At 38.9% G+C, this 14,631-nt stretch overlaps 1 protein-coding gene across 3 annotated transcripts in view; it reads left to right on the forward strand.

The window, feature by feature from the left end:
- The window catches only part of LOC120528082, a 143,860-nt gene that overhangs the window by 63,348 nt on the left and 65,881 nt on the right, over positions 1–14,631 (forward strand). For all 3 annotated transcript variants that reach the window (XM_039752096.1, XM_039752095.1, XM_039752097.1), the window contains 3 exons: positions 1,320–1,472; positions 8,524–8,691; positions 10,482–10,649. In XM_039752096.1, coding sequence (XP_039608030.1) covers positions 1,320–1,472; positions 8,524–8,691; positions 10,482–10,649 — 489 coding nt within the window. The remainder of the gene's footprint in view (positions 1–1,319; positions 1,473–8,523; positions 8,692–10,481; positions 10,650–14,631) is intronic.

The following is a 14,631-nucleotide window of genomic DNA, read 5'->3' on the forward strand; positions in this document are numbered from 1 at the left end:
CGCTGAAATTTTTATATTTTCCCTTGTGCTTTTTCCATTGTTTTTTCACAGAAGGCTGAGCTTAAGGGCTATTTATATTGATTTGCATTTTCATAGAGGCATAATTCTGGGAGGAATTGGGGCGGGACAGAAGGCGCGTGCACGAGCGTTACTTTTCACGCTGACCGGGATTTATATAGTGGAAGAACGTGGAAATTGGAGTATGCACAGATTCCTGTATCTGGATTTTTCTGTGTGTAAGCACATTTTGGCTTTTGTGCTTACGTCATGTTATAGTGCGAATTCTACGCACGGCGTTATGCATGAGGCCCCAGGTCTTTTTGCGTTGCTAAGTTTACCAGTGTTTTTTTTCTTTCTCAGGATGTACCAAACTGTAGATTTTCCCACTCATAATATTGTAGCAATTTCTTGGATGGGTTTTTTCTGTTTTCGCCGCTTAAGGATGGCTTCTTTCACCTGCATGGAGATCTGCTTTGACCGCATGTTGTCTGTTCACAGCAAAATCTTCCACATGCAAGCAGCACACCTCAAATCAACTCTAGGCCTTTTATCTGCTTAATTGATAATGACATAACGACGGACTTGCTTACACCTGCCCATGAAATAGCCTTTGAGTCACTTTTGAGCCCCTGAAATGAAGAGATTGTGTTAAAAAAGGCTTTAGTTGCCTGACATTTTTATGCAATTGTTTTGTTCACTCCACTGAATTAAAGTTGAAAGTCTGCACTTCAACTGCATCTGAGTTGTTTCATTTAAAATTCATTGTGGTAATGTACAGAACCAAAATTAGAAAAAAGTTGTCTCTGTCCAAATATATTTATGGACCTAACTGTAAAATACTTTTCCAATCCAGGGTTAGGTAACAGGATTGTTGAATAACTAAACTAAAATGCTAATTGTTGTAGATCGATAGCTATTCCCATTTTTATATGAGGTGACTGCTTTTATTTTTGCTAGACTTCTTCAATAGAGATTTTGTCATAATGTTTACAGCCAGATGTCTTTCCTGATGCCAACTCTCCCTATTTATCCGGACTTGGGACTGGCTCCAAAATAGAGGCTGGGTTTACAAAGCTAAAATGCTATATGCTAGAAGTAGTTGCTTTGCTGTAATTCTTTGTGGTTGCACTCTTTTTTTATATCATACTGTACATTTGAATGAGACATATTCATTTTAAAAGTTAAAAAATAAATTCTTGTCCTACATTGAAGTGCATCTTTTAATATTACTCACATTTACTGTCTTCTTCCTGAGATTCATTTAGTGAAGCACATACAATATAGGTGTTAAACATAATGTCAATATTTTCTCAATTTAGACTCCATGCTCAAGGCGAAAAGGATGCTGAAGTTAACATTGACTATACCATCATGTTTGAAATAATCAAAATGGAAAGTGGAAGCTGGGATTTAGTTTGTGATGATGAAATCAACTATAAACCAGAAGATAGTCCATACTATTCGGAATTCAGGTAACATAACCACTTTTAAGGTTGTAATAAAATAAATCTTAGAAATTAATATGTTAAGGTAGAATTAATTTTATCCACATATGGGTAACTTAGATCTATCTGTCCATTTTACAAGGGAGGTCATAATGGTAGTCATGAAGCAAGAATGGAACTACAGGATACATCTTACCTTTTGATCTTTTCAGATCCAAATCTACACATGTTGGTATATAGGCTCCTTTGGCTCCAGTGTTATGAACTCTTGCAATGGTGTTCTCAGCTATTATTTATGAGTATTTTATAAGAGAATTTCTCCAACAGTTAATTGGTGCCAAATGACATGAGAGCTTGCATTTTTCCTGCTATGACTTTGCACCTCTGAAATCTCTGCATTGTTGGATTTTCCTGTTTGACACTGATTCAGATTTGCCACTGAAGAGTCTACTTTTGTATGGCTGAGTCTGGATCACCAATGGATTATCCCAGTTCATAGATTAATTCCACACAGGCCAGACTGGATTTGTGAGTGTTTCTATTCTAAATTGTTGCAATTGCTTTGGCCACATCTCATAATATAAGTACTTTAAGAATAAAGTCCACTGAAAGAGACCTGTAAAATAGGTGTTTTTATAAGAAATTTCAAAGACAAAATGTAAAGGGAATAAAGTATAAAAAGCCTGCAGTGCACGTTATTAAAGAGAATTTTCTAGCACCTGCACCTACTATTTCTGTAAGGGCTATCCTTACTTTTACTTAGGCGGCTGTGCTTTCATTTTTTTGGGTAGTGGTACCTATTTCTTAGACAAAAAGTACATTTATGGTTCCTTTTTCTTTTCTTCTTTGTTTTCTGAGTTGGAAGGGTCTAATGCTACATTTTCCAGATCTGTGAGAGTGTTTGCCTAGACTGAGGCTATGTTTTTAAGATTTAGACTCATACCTATTAAAGTTCTTTCCTGGATTGCCATTGTATGGTTTCAAATTTTACTAGACAGACAGAATATTCATGATATTCAGCCGTCTTTATATTTAAAAAATGTGGGGGAAGAATAAAATTAAAGAGGATGCAAAGCAATAGGTAAAAATCAGCTTAAGAAGAGCATGTAGAAAGAATATGAATCGTAAGGACAATCACAAAGCTAAGGATATAGGACGAATGTGATCAACAAAATGAACAATTCAAATATCAGCTCCTCTATGCTACCTCTTAAGACAACAGCAAAATTCAATTGATTTCAAAGCAGGAATTGTGGGACTTAAACAAAGACACTACCACAACAATGTAATAGGGGATGGCCCTGCCTAGTTTGCTAAAAAAATAAAAATGAAATTAGTAGTATAGTGGCTATGTTACAATTTAACTAAAACATTTAAAGCTAGAAGACTTTATCTTCTTCATAAAAATGTAAAATAAGATGAATGTATACCCTTTATTAAAGTTTGCTTATGAAAGTGAAATCTAACAGAACTAAAATAAACAAAAAGATCTTACAAGAGGAACTGGGCCAATGCTTAACACTAGAATTACCAGAGCCTACAAGAACACTCGTAAATCCGGCCCACTTTAAATCCATTCGCACCTCTCTGTCATCGTCTTTTGTCCTGTAAATGTGCTGATTAAGACAAGAAGCAAGCAGCCTGCTATTCTATCCTCCCACCGTCACAGAACGTTCACAAACTTCTCCCAGCTCATGTCTTGTTTGATTATCTGGGAGTGAACTGCTGGAGTTTTAGAGTGGAAATAATAGATCGTTATTTGGAACACATGAATTTCATGTGTGTTCCGTTTCTACAGTAATCTGTGTAAACACATTGTTAAAACAGAAACTTTTTCATTTTTTAGTAATAAATGTTGCAAAATGTAGGCATAAACTATAGAATGTGTGAAGCCTGAAGTCCAAAGATCAAATAAACACTTTCATAAAAGGTTCAAAGATGATACAACAGCTTCCGTAGTGTAGCGGTATGATTTGCTGACTTGTAATTTAAGAGTCTCCGGTTCAATCCCCACTGCCTCCTATTTTTGCCGTTTTCAGTAGTGGGCTGCTATTATTGTTAATATTATAATATTATACAGTGCACACATACATTTTGTTTGCGTCTGTAACAGACCGTGTATATTTATAGTACTGTACTTGTAAAAGTTACCGTTTTTTTTTTTTTTTTTCACTTTTATTCTCTTACTCACGATCATGATATATACTACTGCCCTAGGGATCTGATGCTATTAGTTGTTATTTGAAACTGGGAAAACTGTAGATGTGAGTAGTGCTTTGAGACAATGGACCTGGGCATTCTCTGATCTGGAGGGATAAAAGCTGACACACAAACGCTGGTGAATCTGCCTTCTTCGTATCTCACTGTAACTTGATTTTTTCTATTCAGTTTTATTGAGTGTTCCTGCTCACGCAGAATTAGTATGCACCTTATGGTTTATGATGTAAAAAAAAAAACACAGACGTAGGTATATATGATACTTTCTGCATCTCTCTGACTATCCCACTTCTTCTTCACCATCCTCTTCCTCTGTATACTCTCCTGTACTTCCTCATTCCACCACCAGGTTTCTTTTTCCTCCGTCCTCTGTCCAGATGCCATGCCAAGCACCCTTCTTGCTGTCACCCTTACTAGATCTGCTACTACATAGTTACCCAGCTGTGTGGTAACTCTTTACTGCCACCCAGTGCCTGTTTTATCTCCTTCCTAAATTCCTTCCTAAACTCAACCTTGCAGTCTTCCTTTTTCAACTTCCAGCATTTTATTCTTGGCTCTGCCCTCACTCTCTTCCTCTTCTTGATCTCCAACGTCATCCTACAGACCACCATCCTATGCTGCTTAACTACACACTGCAGTCTTCAATCTCCTTCAGATTGACTATTCTGCATAGAATGTAATCTACCTGTGTGCATCTTCCTCCACTCTTGTATATCACCCTATGTTCCTCCTTCTTCTTAAAATAGGTATTCAACACAGCTATGTCCATCCTTTTGGCAAAATCCACTATTATCTGACCACCTTCATTCCTTTTCTTGACACCATACCTACACATCACCACCTCGTCTCCACTGTTCCCTGTGTCCATTGAAATCTGCTTCAATCATCACTTTCTGTCCCTTGGGTACACTGTTCATCACTTCATCCAACTCACTCCAAAAATCTTCATTCTCATCCATCGCACACCCAACGTGCAGGGCATATGCACTGACAACATTCATTATCACATTTCCAATTTCAAGTTTCATAATCATTACTCTTTCTGACAGTCTTTTCACCTCCAAAACACTTTTAACATACTGTTCCTTCAGAATAACCCCTACCCCATTTCTCTTCCCATCCACACCATGACAGAACAATTTGAATCCACCTCTGATCCACCTGGCCTTACGCCCTTTCCATTTAGTATCTTGCGCGCACAATATATAAACCTTCCTTCTTTCCATCATATCTGTTAACTCTCTCCCCTTACCAGTCATACTGCCAACATTCAAAGTTCCTACCCTTAGTTCCACTCTCTTTATCTTCCTCCTCTCCTCCTGCCTCCAGACACGTCTCCCCCCTCTTCTTTTGCTTGTTCGGCCTACAATAGCCTAATTTCCACCAGCACCTTGTTGGCTAACAGTACTGGTGGCGGTCGTTGTTAACCCAGGGCTCGACTGATCCGGTATGGAAATTTGTATCATTGTCCGCATATTGATTTGGCAAAATTTTACACCGGTTGCCCATCCTGCCCATTTATCCAGGCTTGGGAAAGAAACACACTGGTTTGTGTATCCCCTGTGGGATGGGTTATAGTATGGTACAGCTCATATCTGCATATAAACCCATTGTCCAATGGTTGCTAGCTACCGCCAGAACTGTGCAGGAATGGACAACAGAGGCTGAGAAGACTCTGAAGAATTCCTTTGAAAATACTGACTGGAATATTATGTGTGAGTCACATGGCCAAGACATAGACAGACTTTGTTTTACAGGGATAACATAGTCCCCACAAAGACAGTGTGCTGTTTTCCTAACAATAAGCCATGGATCACAAAAAAAATCAAAGCTCTACTAAATATGAGGAGGAGAACCTTCAAATCTGGATAAAAGAAATCAAGTCAGTTCAGTCAGAACTGAAGAAGCCCTCCATGAAGGAAAACCCACTACAGAGACAAACATGAGCACGAGTTACAACAAACCAACAAGAAGGAAATTTGGAACTGGATAAGGACTGGCTACAACCAGGCTGTAAAACATGTAGAGGAAGGGAACAAGAACAGAGCTAACAAACTGAACCAGATTCTCAACAGGTGTGACTCATTCTTGTCTGTAAAGCCCTCCCCAATCAATGCTAGCTTCTGTGAGCAAACTTAGTTGGTTCCAGCATCCTGAGTGCCATCTGCCCCTTCATGATCTTCTTCTACAGTGACATCACACCTGTTGTCTCCAGCCCCCTTCCACTCCCTGGACTGTGTGTCTCTTGTGATCAAGTGAAGTGAGAACTGGAAAAATACTGCATAAGCAAGGCTTCAGGGCAAGATGAAATTGGCCTGAGAGTGCGGAAAATGTGCCAGCCAGCTGTATGGGGCCCTTCTGATAGAAGATTAGAAAGGTCAACTGCCAGTGCGGAGTTACAGACAATTTTATTGCTTACTGTGTTCATGAATGTAAACAAAGAAATATTTTCAATTAAAACAATTATTAATGATTTTCATTAAGGGATTTCATTAATGATTTTCACATGCTAAATGCTAAATGGTTCCCACAAATTTTCACATGCTAAATGCTAAGTGGTTCCCATAAACCTGAACACAAAGTAAAAGTTAATAGTGTATTTTACAGAAATGATCATCATTGTTTAGTTTTATCTATGACAAGATCTGCGGTGACATATGTGGCTGTGGCTCTGCAATTGGATTTTTCTTGAGGTTGGTCATAAAACTGATACTTCCCCTGGTTTTAGAACACCTGGAGTCTCTGCTGTTTGCCTATCAGACACATATATGTGTGGAGGATGCTCTCATCTACATGGTCCTCAGAGCCTTCTCACACTTGGAGAAACCAGCACCACAGCCAAGGTAATGTTCTTTGACTTTTCCTGTACTTTTAACACCATTCTGCCTAATTTACTAGGAAAAAAACTCAAGGATTTAAATCATGATGCCCCCACAATCTCTTGGATCATGGACTACCTGACCAATAGACAGCAGTTTGTGAAGTGGAAGGACTGTATATCAGAAATGATGGTGTGTAAAACTGGAGTACTGGAAAATTGTTATGTCTACCTTCCTCTTTACCCTCCACACAGCAGGTTTGCAATCCAATACCAGCACTTGCCATCTAAATACATTTTCAGATGACTCATAGTCTACATTAATAATGGAGACAAGTCAGAGTACAGAAAAAGTTGTGGAGGACTTTGTCTTGTAGTGCAGGGACAACAAGCTGCAAATCAATATTAACAGGACAGAAGAGCTGGTAGTGGACTTCCGGGATGCCAAAGAACCTGTGAGACCAGTCACCATCTGGTGTAGGACATGTAAGGTGTACAGAGCTACAAGTACCTGTGGATTCACATAATCAACAAACTGGACATTTCTGACAACACAGAAGAGCCAGAGACGACTGTACTTGCTAAGAAGACTCATGTTTTTTGTTGTGTGCAGCAAGCTGCTGGAAATGTTCTATCGGTCCATAGTAGCTAGTGTGTTGTTCTATGCTGAAGTCTTCTGGAGAGGCAAAAGAAGTACAATGCCTGAACAAACTTATTAGGAAAGGGTATTCCATCACATGGACAAACACCAAAAGCTGTTATAGAAAAGAGGATGCTGGCAAAATTGGATGCCATCATTGAAAATTTCCCTCCATCCTCTCCAGGAGATGGTCTATTTGGAGCACTTTTAGCTACAAGCTTATTCCGCCACGGTTTTCTAAGAAGCACCTGTGAGGTTATCTATCCACTGCTATTGGGCAATTAACTGCTTCCACCCAATGCTGTCATTAAGTTCATTTCAAAATAGCTATACAATATACATTTATTTATTTTTATTTGTTTCTATTTACTTGTCGATTGATGGATTGGGTAGATATTTGTCCTGTGAGTACATATCCTTGTTCTTTGTTTCTGCTGCATCCAGATTTTTCAATGGGTTTAATAAAGTTTATGTAATACACATACTGTATTTCTACTGAACAATGTTAATTTCTTATTCTTAAATATTTTATGTGAAATTAATTAATTGCACATTCTTTCCTGGATTTCTGTGTGAAAAGATATCAGTGATTTGGCTCTTTCTCAGCATTTTTTTTTCCAGTGCAAACAAAAGAAGTAAACATGTGAATAACAAAGCATCTGCAATTGTGAGAAGTGGTGTGTTTTCTTGACAGGAATCAAGCAGAAATGTTGAGGTGCCAACTGGGCCACCCTGTTTACTTGAAAAATAAATTAATTGAAAATAATAAGCACTCTTAGTGTGGAAGAATAACAAAAGCAAATATTAGGCATTGAATGAGATTCAAAGGGGTCTAAAGAGCAGTCCAACTTCAAGGTAGAAGCTCTGTAGTGCAGGTGACTAATTTCCTGAATGAGTTGCCATATTTCGAATGTGTCTTGCTTTTATAGCTCCTGAACTAGAATGGGTGGAGTCAGTCAGCCTCGATTGGCATCTTCTCTGAGCTGTGGGTGACAAAACAGACAGAAGAGTTGGCAATTGCACCCCCTGGTGTCCTGGGATGGTAGTGCTTTCTGCTGACAAGCCCTGAAGATGACCCTCTGATGTACATGTGTGACAATATATGTATGAATTATCAGCATAACATAATCAGTCAGTCATTGGAAAGTCTAATATGTGATGATTATATGTTTTTTGCTCCAGTATATGTTATTGTTCTTGTGCTTCATTAATTACAAAGAGTCAAAAATTTCCCGTTAAAGGGCAAATTTGAAGAAAATAGCTACATACTTTTGGTAGATTTTTTTATTTGTCTTCTAATATCTTGTAACAATGAATTTATGTATTTAATATTTTCTTGTTATGGTTATATTTTTGCTGTGTTTTTTAGATTTTAATATGGAATTATTTTCTTTCTTTTCTAGAATATACAGCCGTATTTTCAATGACCCTAGCTTGATTCATAGTATCCAGATACTAATTCAGAAGTATAAACCTTGTAACATTGACCTGAAAGGTGAACTGGGTGAAAAGACAGCCGGATGCATAAGTGAAATCTTAAAAAATAAAGAATACATTCCCAAACAAGTGAGGTAAATTTTATTATTTTAATGTGTCATACTGGATGTTGAAAAAATTACCATTTTAATGTCAGAGTAATGAAATACTTTACATCAGAGGTACATTTCCAGCTTTGGAAAAAAATCTAATTGAAGTTCTGCATAGACTGGTCTGTATAGGAGTTGGGTGAATTCCTGTCAGTACACAAAGAAACTGTGAGGACAAATTTACACATTTAAAATGTAAACATCATGGACCCCGTTTGCATTTTAAATATTAAAATGAAACCACTAAATTGTTTGTACATCTTGTATGCCTAAATTAAATTGAGAGTAATTACTGCATGGCAACTGACAACTTTGTAGTTTGAGAGTGATCCAAAACAATTTGAACATCCTGTTTAGTATTAGAAGCCACTGTCTGCTGTTATTATGATGATTTATTTCATTCTATGCTTTCTTCTTGCTTCAATTCTGCCGTGTCAGGAATTTCTGATATTGTAGATGCTGCATTTCCAAAGAATTTCATTAAGGTGTTTTGTAGGCCAACACAGATTAGCACTTCTTTGTCTGTTGTTCAAATTGGAACGATCTGAATAGTTTCTTTGTTATTCAGCAGGTTAAGAAAGTGGTAAGCAATTTAAAGTCAGAATATTTATGTTTTAAAGGTTAAACAAGCAATGAAGATTAGTGAATCTTTATAAGACAAAAAGAAAAAAATTCAGACCAATAACAGTTTTGCATTAGCAGCAGTTATTGACTTTTAGTCAATAGCTGGAATGAAAACCAGCAGGAACTGCTGTGGGAAAGTGATATAGAATGCAGAAGAAAAGATCTAATTTATTTTAAAATATAACAATGTGAATATCCTTTTACACATGATTGTCTGTTCTTGTTCCTGCTGGTTAACAAGTCAGTTAAACAGGTAAATAGGTATCTCTCTATTATGAAAATTTATCTTGGTGGAAGGGAGACCAGGGAGACAAGACGTGATCTTCTCGGAAGACACTTTAAAGACCCGCGAGATGAAAGAGATTGGTCGTGGAGCATCTCGCGGGGACCTTAAACATGAGACTTGGTGCCAAGAGATTGCAATTTGACGTCCCACAAGAGACACTTTAACGTCACGCGAGACAAGGAAGTGAGACAACATTTAAAACAAGTTCACGGACATCTAACCAAGCAGTTGTTGGAATGCTTTTGGGAGACAGACATCTTGTGCTCCCAGCTCTTAAAACAACGACAAGCGACAAGCAGAACACGCAGCTTGCCAGCTGCAGGAAGCCAGCAGATGATCCGACGATTCTCCTTAGAGTGCGTTCAGCACCCCCTCCATTCATAACTCAAGCAGCAGAGACGCAAAGTCGCAAAAGGACAGCTGTTGTACAGGCTTTCAAATGATCGAGGCAAAGCGCGACAAGCAGAAAATGCAGCTCGCCAGCAGATGATCCGACTCCTAAGCGTGCGTTCAGCCCCCCCCTTCACAACGCAAGCAGAGTTATACGTCCTGCGAGAAATAGATTTAACCACACCCAGGGCCGGAAATAAAGAACTAGTATTGATTTTACAAAAGTTTTAAAGTTAAAGTGAAAATAATGCTATGTAACAATTCCCATGAAAATAACAATCTCTTTAAATTGTATATCCGGTAAACCAAACCCAGGGGTGGGCGAGCAAAGTGAGCAGGGTGCGGAGACCCCTAGAAAAAAAAAAAATTAAAGTGTCCTAAATACATTTCTGATGTATTTGCCTGTAAAAGTATATATTTTGCAGATTTATGTATTTATTCTTTTTGATTCATATTTTTTTCTGTTTTGCATTAGTATATCTAGTGAAAATATGACAGAAGCTACAGCATTGAAACTGTGCAGCATTTTGTCTGAGGAGCACAAAATGAAAAAAATCAGCTGGGTAGTGACTCAAGGAATTTTTTTTTATCTTATGTTTAATAAATTAACAGTGGAATATAAGATTGATCAGTTTTATACAAGGTAAGATTGCATACATTATTTTTTATATATATTTTAGAAGTATGGTAGCTGTTTCCATAAAATACTGCAGTTCTCTGAACCCTGATGTTTCACTGCCGCTATGTTATTAGCTGCTGTGTGTCATATTTTGTGTTATCGGTACGAATTTGGGATGATCACAGGAAGGATAGTTGTGGCACCAGCTGGGTGATTCCTGTTTAATCAGCAACATAAAGAACTCAGAACATAAACAAAAAAATATGCCAACAGCAACTGTGGTCAGAGTCTTTCTATGCACTTTGGGACAAGGAGAAGAGATTGTTAGCACCATCCCCGCATCTTTCTTCAAGTGTGGTATCAACAATACCCTGAATATGAAAATAATCATTCATCAATTTTGCAGTGATAACATAGATTCAGACATTACTTAATAATAATAATAATAATAATTTATTACATTTATATAGCGCTTTTCAAGGCACTCAAAGCGCTTTACATACAAGGGGGGGGATCTCCTCAACCACCACCAGTGTGCAGCATCCACCTGGATGATGCGACGGCAGCCATAGTGCGCCAGAACGCCCACTACACACCAGCTTACTGGTGGAGAGGAGACAGAGTGATGAAGCCAATCAGTGTATGGGGATGATTAGGAGGCCATGACGGTCAGAGGCCAATGGCCAAATCTGGCCAGACTTAATGTCTTCAAAATTTTCAGTCTGACTAATATCAGATCTTAGATTATTAGATTAGATAAACTTTATTAATTCCATGGGAAAATTCAGATGCATACAGCAACAGAAACATAACAAACAAGGATGCAGACTCACAGGATAAATAATAATAAATCAATCAATTAATCAGTCAATAAAAAATAATTGATAAACATATATTGTGCAGATATATCAAAATAACTTTTCAAAATGAACTTCAGCGTCAATTGAATTGCCTGATAGCAATGGGCAGAAAAGATCTCCAGAGACACTTCTTAGCACACCATGGTGAAATGAGCCTGTGGTGCCTGCTGGAGTGGATTTTTCATGATAACATGCAATTTTGCTAGCATCCTCTTTCTACAACTGCTTCCAGTGTGTCCAGAGTTCATCCTCTGGCGGATCAGGCGTTCCTGATTTTGTTCAGGCACTGTGGTTCTTTTGAGCTCAGGTTGTTTCCCAAGGAGACCTCTAAATAGAGCAACACACTGTTTACTATGGACAGGTAAACCATTTCCAGCAGCTTTCAGCATACATCAAAAGTCCCAAGTCTCCTTAGGAAGAACAGTCTGGCCCTTCTTGTACAGCCCCACTGCGTTATCAAACCAGTCCAAATTGTTGTTTATGTGAATTCCCCAGGCACTGATAGCTCTGCACCACTTCACATCCTCCACCTGGATGGTGACTGATATCAGAGGCTCCTTGGTATGCCAGAAGTCCACCACCAGCTGTTTTGTCTTGCTGATGTTGAGGAGCAGGTTGTTTTTCCCTGCACCACGAGACAAAACCCTCGACAGCCTTTTTGTACTCAGACTTCTCTCCAGTCTGTGATGAATGAGTCATCTGAATTTCCGTACATGGCTATCACTGGTATTGTGCTGGATGTCAGTCGTGTAGAGGGTGAACAGGAATGGAGACAGGACAGTTCCCTGATGGTGCTCCTGTATTACGCACCAGCATTTCTGACACAAAGTCCCCTAACCTCACAAACTGATATCTATTGGTCAGGTAGTCCAATATCCAGGAGTTTCTGGGGGGAATCAAGAGTCAAAGTCTTAAGCTTTTTTCCCCAGTTAATGAGGCACAATGGTGTTAAAAGCACTGAAAAAGTCAAAGAACATTATTCTGACTGTGGTGCCAGCATTATCCAAGTGGGAGTAGGTTCTGTAGAGCGTGTAGATGAAGGCATCCACCACACCTATATGGCTGATAGGCAAACTGCAGAGGATCCTGATGTTCTAAAACCAGGGATCGGAACTGTTTTAGGATAGGCCTCTCAAAGGTCTTCATGATTTATGAAGTAAGAACAACTGGTCTGAAGTCCTTGGCACAGGTAGCATACAGTGGTGTGAAAAACTATTTGCCCCCTTCCTGATTTCTTATTCTTTTGCATGTTTGTCACATAAAATGTTTCTGATCATCAAACACATTTAACCATTAGTCAAATATAACACAAGTAAACACAAAATGCAGTTTTTAAATGATGGTTTTTATTATTTAGGAGACAAAAATCCAAACCTACATGGCCCTGTGTGAAAAAGTAATTGCCCCCTTGTTAAAAAATAACCTAACTGTGGTGTATCACACCTGAGTTCAATTTCCGTAGCCACCCCCAGGCCTGATTACTGCCACACCTGTTTCAATCAAGAAATCACTTAAATAGGAGCTGCCTGACACAGAGAAGTAGACCAAAAGCACCTCAAAAGCTAGACATCATGCCAAGATCCACAGAAATTCAGGAACAAATGAGAACAGAAGTAATTGAGATCTATCAGTCTGGTAAAGGTTATAAAGCCATTTCTAAAGCTTTGGGACTCCAGCGAACCACAGTGAGAGCCATTATCCACAAATGGTAAAAACATGGAACAGTGGTGAATCTTCCCAGGAGTGGCCGGCCGACCAAAATTACCCCAAGAGCGCAGAGACGACTCATCCGAGAGGTCACAAAAGACCCCAGGACAACGTCTAAAGAACTGCAGGCCTCACTTGCCTCAATTAAGGTCAGTGTTCACGACTCCACCATAAGAAAGAGACTGGGCAAAAACGGCCTGCATGGCAGATTTCCAAGACGCAAACCACTGTTAAGCAAAAGAACATTAGGGCTCGTCTCAATTTTGCTAAGAAACATCTCAATGATTGCCAAGACTTTTGGGAAAATACCTTGTGGACTGATGAGACAAAAGTTGAACTTTTTGGAAGGCAAATGTCCCGTTACATCTGGCATAAAAGGAACACAGCATTTCAGAAAAGAACATCATACCAACAGTAAAATATGGTGGTGGTAGTGTGATGGTCTGGGGTTGTTTTGCTGCTTCAGGACCTGGAAGGCTTGCTGTGATAGATGGAACCATGAATTCTACTGTCTACCAAAAAATCCTGAAAGAGAATATCCGACCATCTGTTCGTCAACTCAAGTTGAAGCGATCTTGGATGCTACAACAGGACAATGACCCAAAACACACCAGCAAATCCACCTCTGAATGGCTGAAGAAAAACAAAATGAAGACTTTGGAGTGGCCAAGTCAAAGTCCTGACCTGAATCCAATTGAGATGCTATGGCATGACCTTAAAAAGGTGGTTCATGCTAGAAAACCCACAAATAAAGCTGAATTACAACAATTCTGCAAAGATGAGTGGGCCAAAATTCCTCCAGAGCGCTGTAAAAGACTCATTGCAAGTTATCACAAATGCTTGATTGCAGTTATTGCTGCTAAGGGTGGCCCAACCAGTTATTAGGTTCAGGGGGCAATTACTTTTTCACACAGGGCCATGTAGGTTTGGATTTTTTCTCCCTAAATAATAAAACCATCATTTAAAAACTGCATTTTGTGTTTACTTGTGTTATATTTGACTAATGGTTAAATGTGTTTGATGATCAGAAACATTTTGTGTGACAAACATGCAAAAGAATAAGAAATCAGGAAGGAGGCAAATAGTTTTTCACACCACTGTATATGATGTTTTCAACAGCTTGGGAAACTTCTGTAAATTCGAAAGGGAGAACAGGTGCTGAAGGACCCCACAAAGCTGGCTGGGACCTATTTTCAGCACCTTGGGGCCAATTCCATCTAGCCCTGAAGCCTCTTTTATGCAAAGTTTTTCCAGCTTTCCCCTCTCTTGATCAGCAGAGAAACACAATTTAGGGAATTGAGGTGGGCTGGAGACCACATGTGTGATGTCATTGTGGATGAAGATCATACAGATGGCAGTTGGGATACCGGAACCTTCTCAGCTTGCTCACAGAGGATAGCAGTTGTTGGGGGAGAGCTGTACTGACAAGAATGAGTCAA

This window comes from Polypterus senegalus, chromosome 4 (assembly GCF_016835505.1).
Source record: "Polypterus senegalus isolate Bchr_013 chromosome 4, ASM1683550v1, whole genome shotgun sequence".
In the NCBI taxonomy this organism is placed as follows: domain Eukaryota; kingdom Metazoa; phylum Chordata; class Cladistia; order Polypteriformes; family Polypteridae; genus Polypterus; species Polypterus senegalus.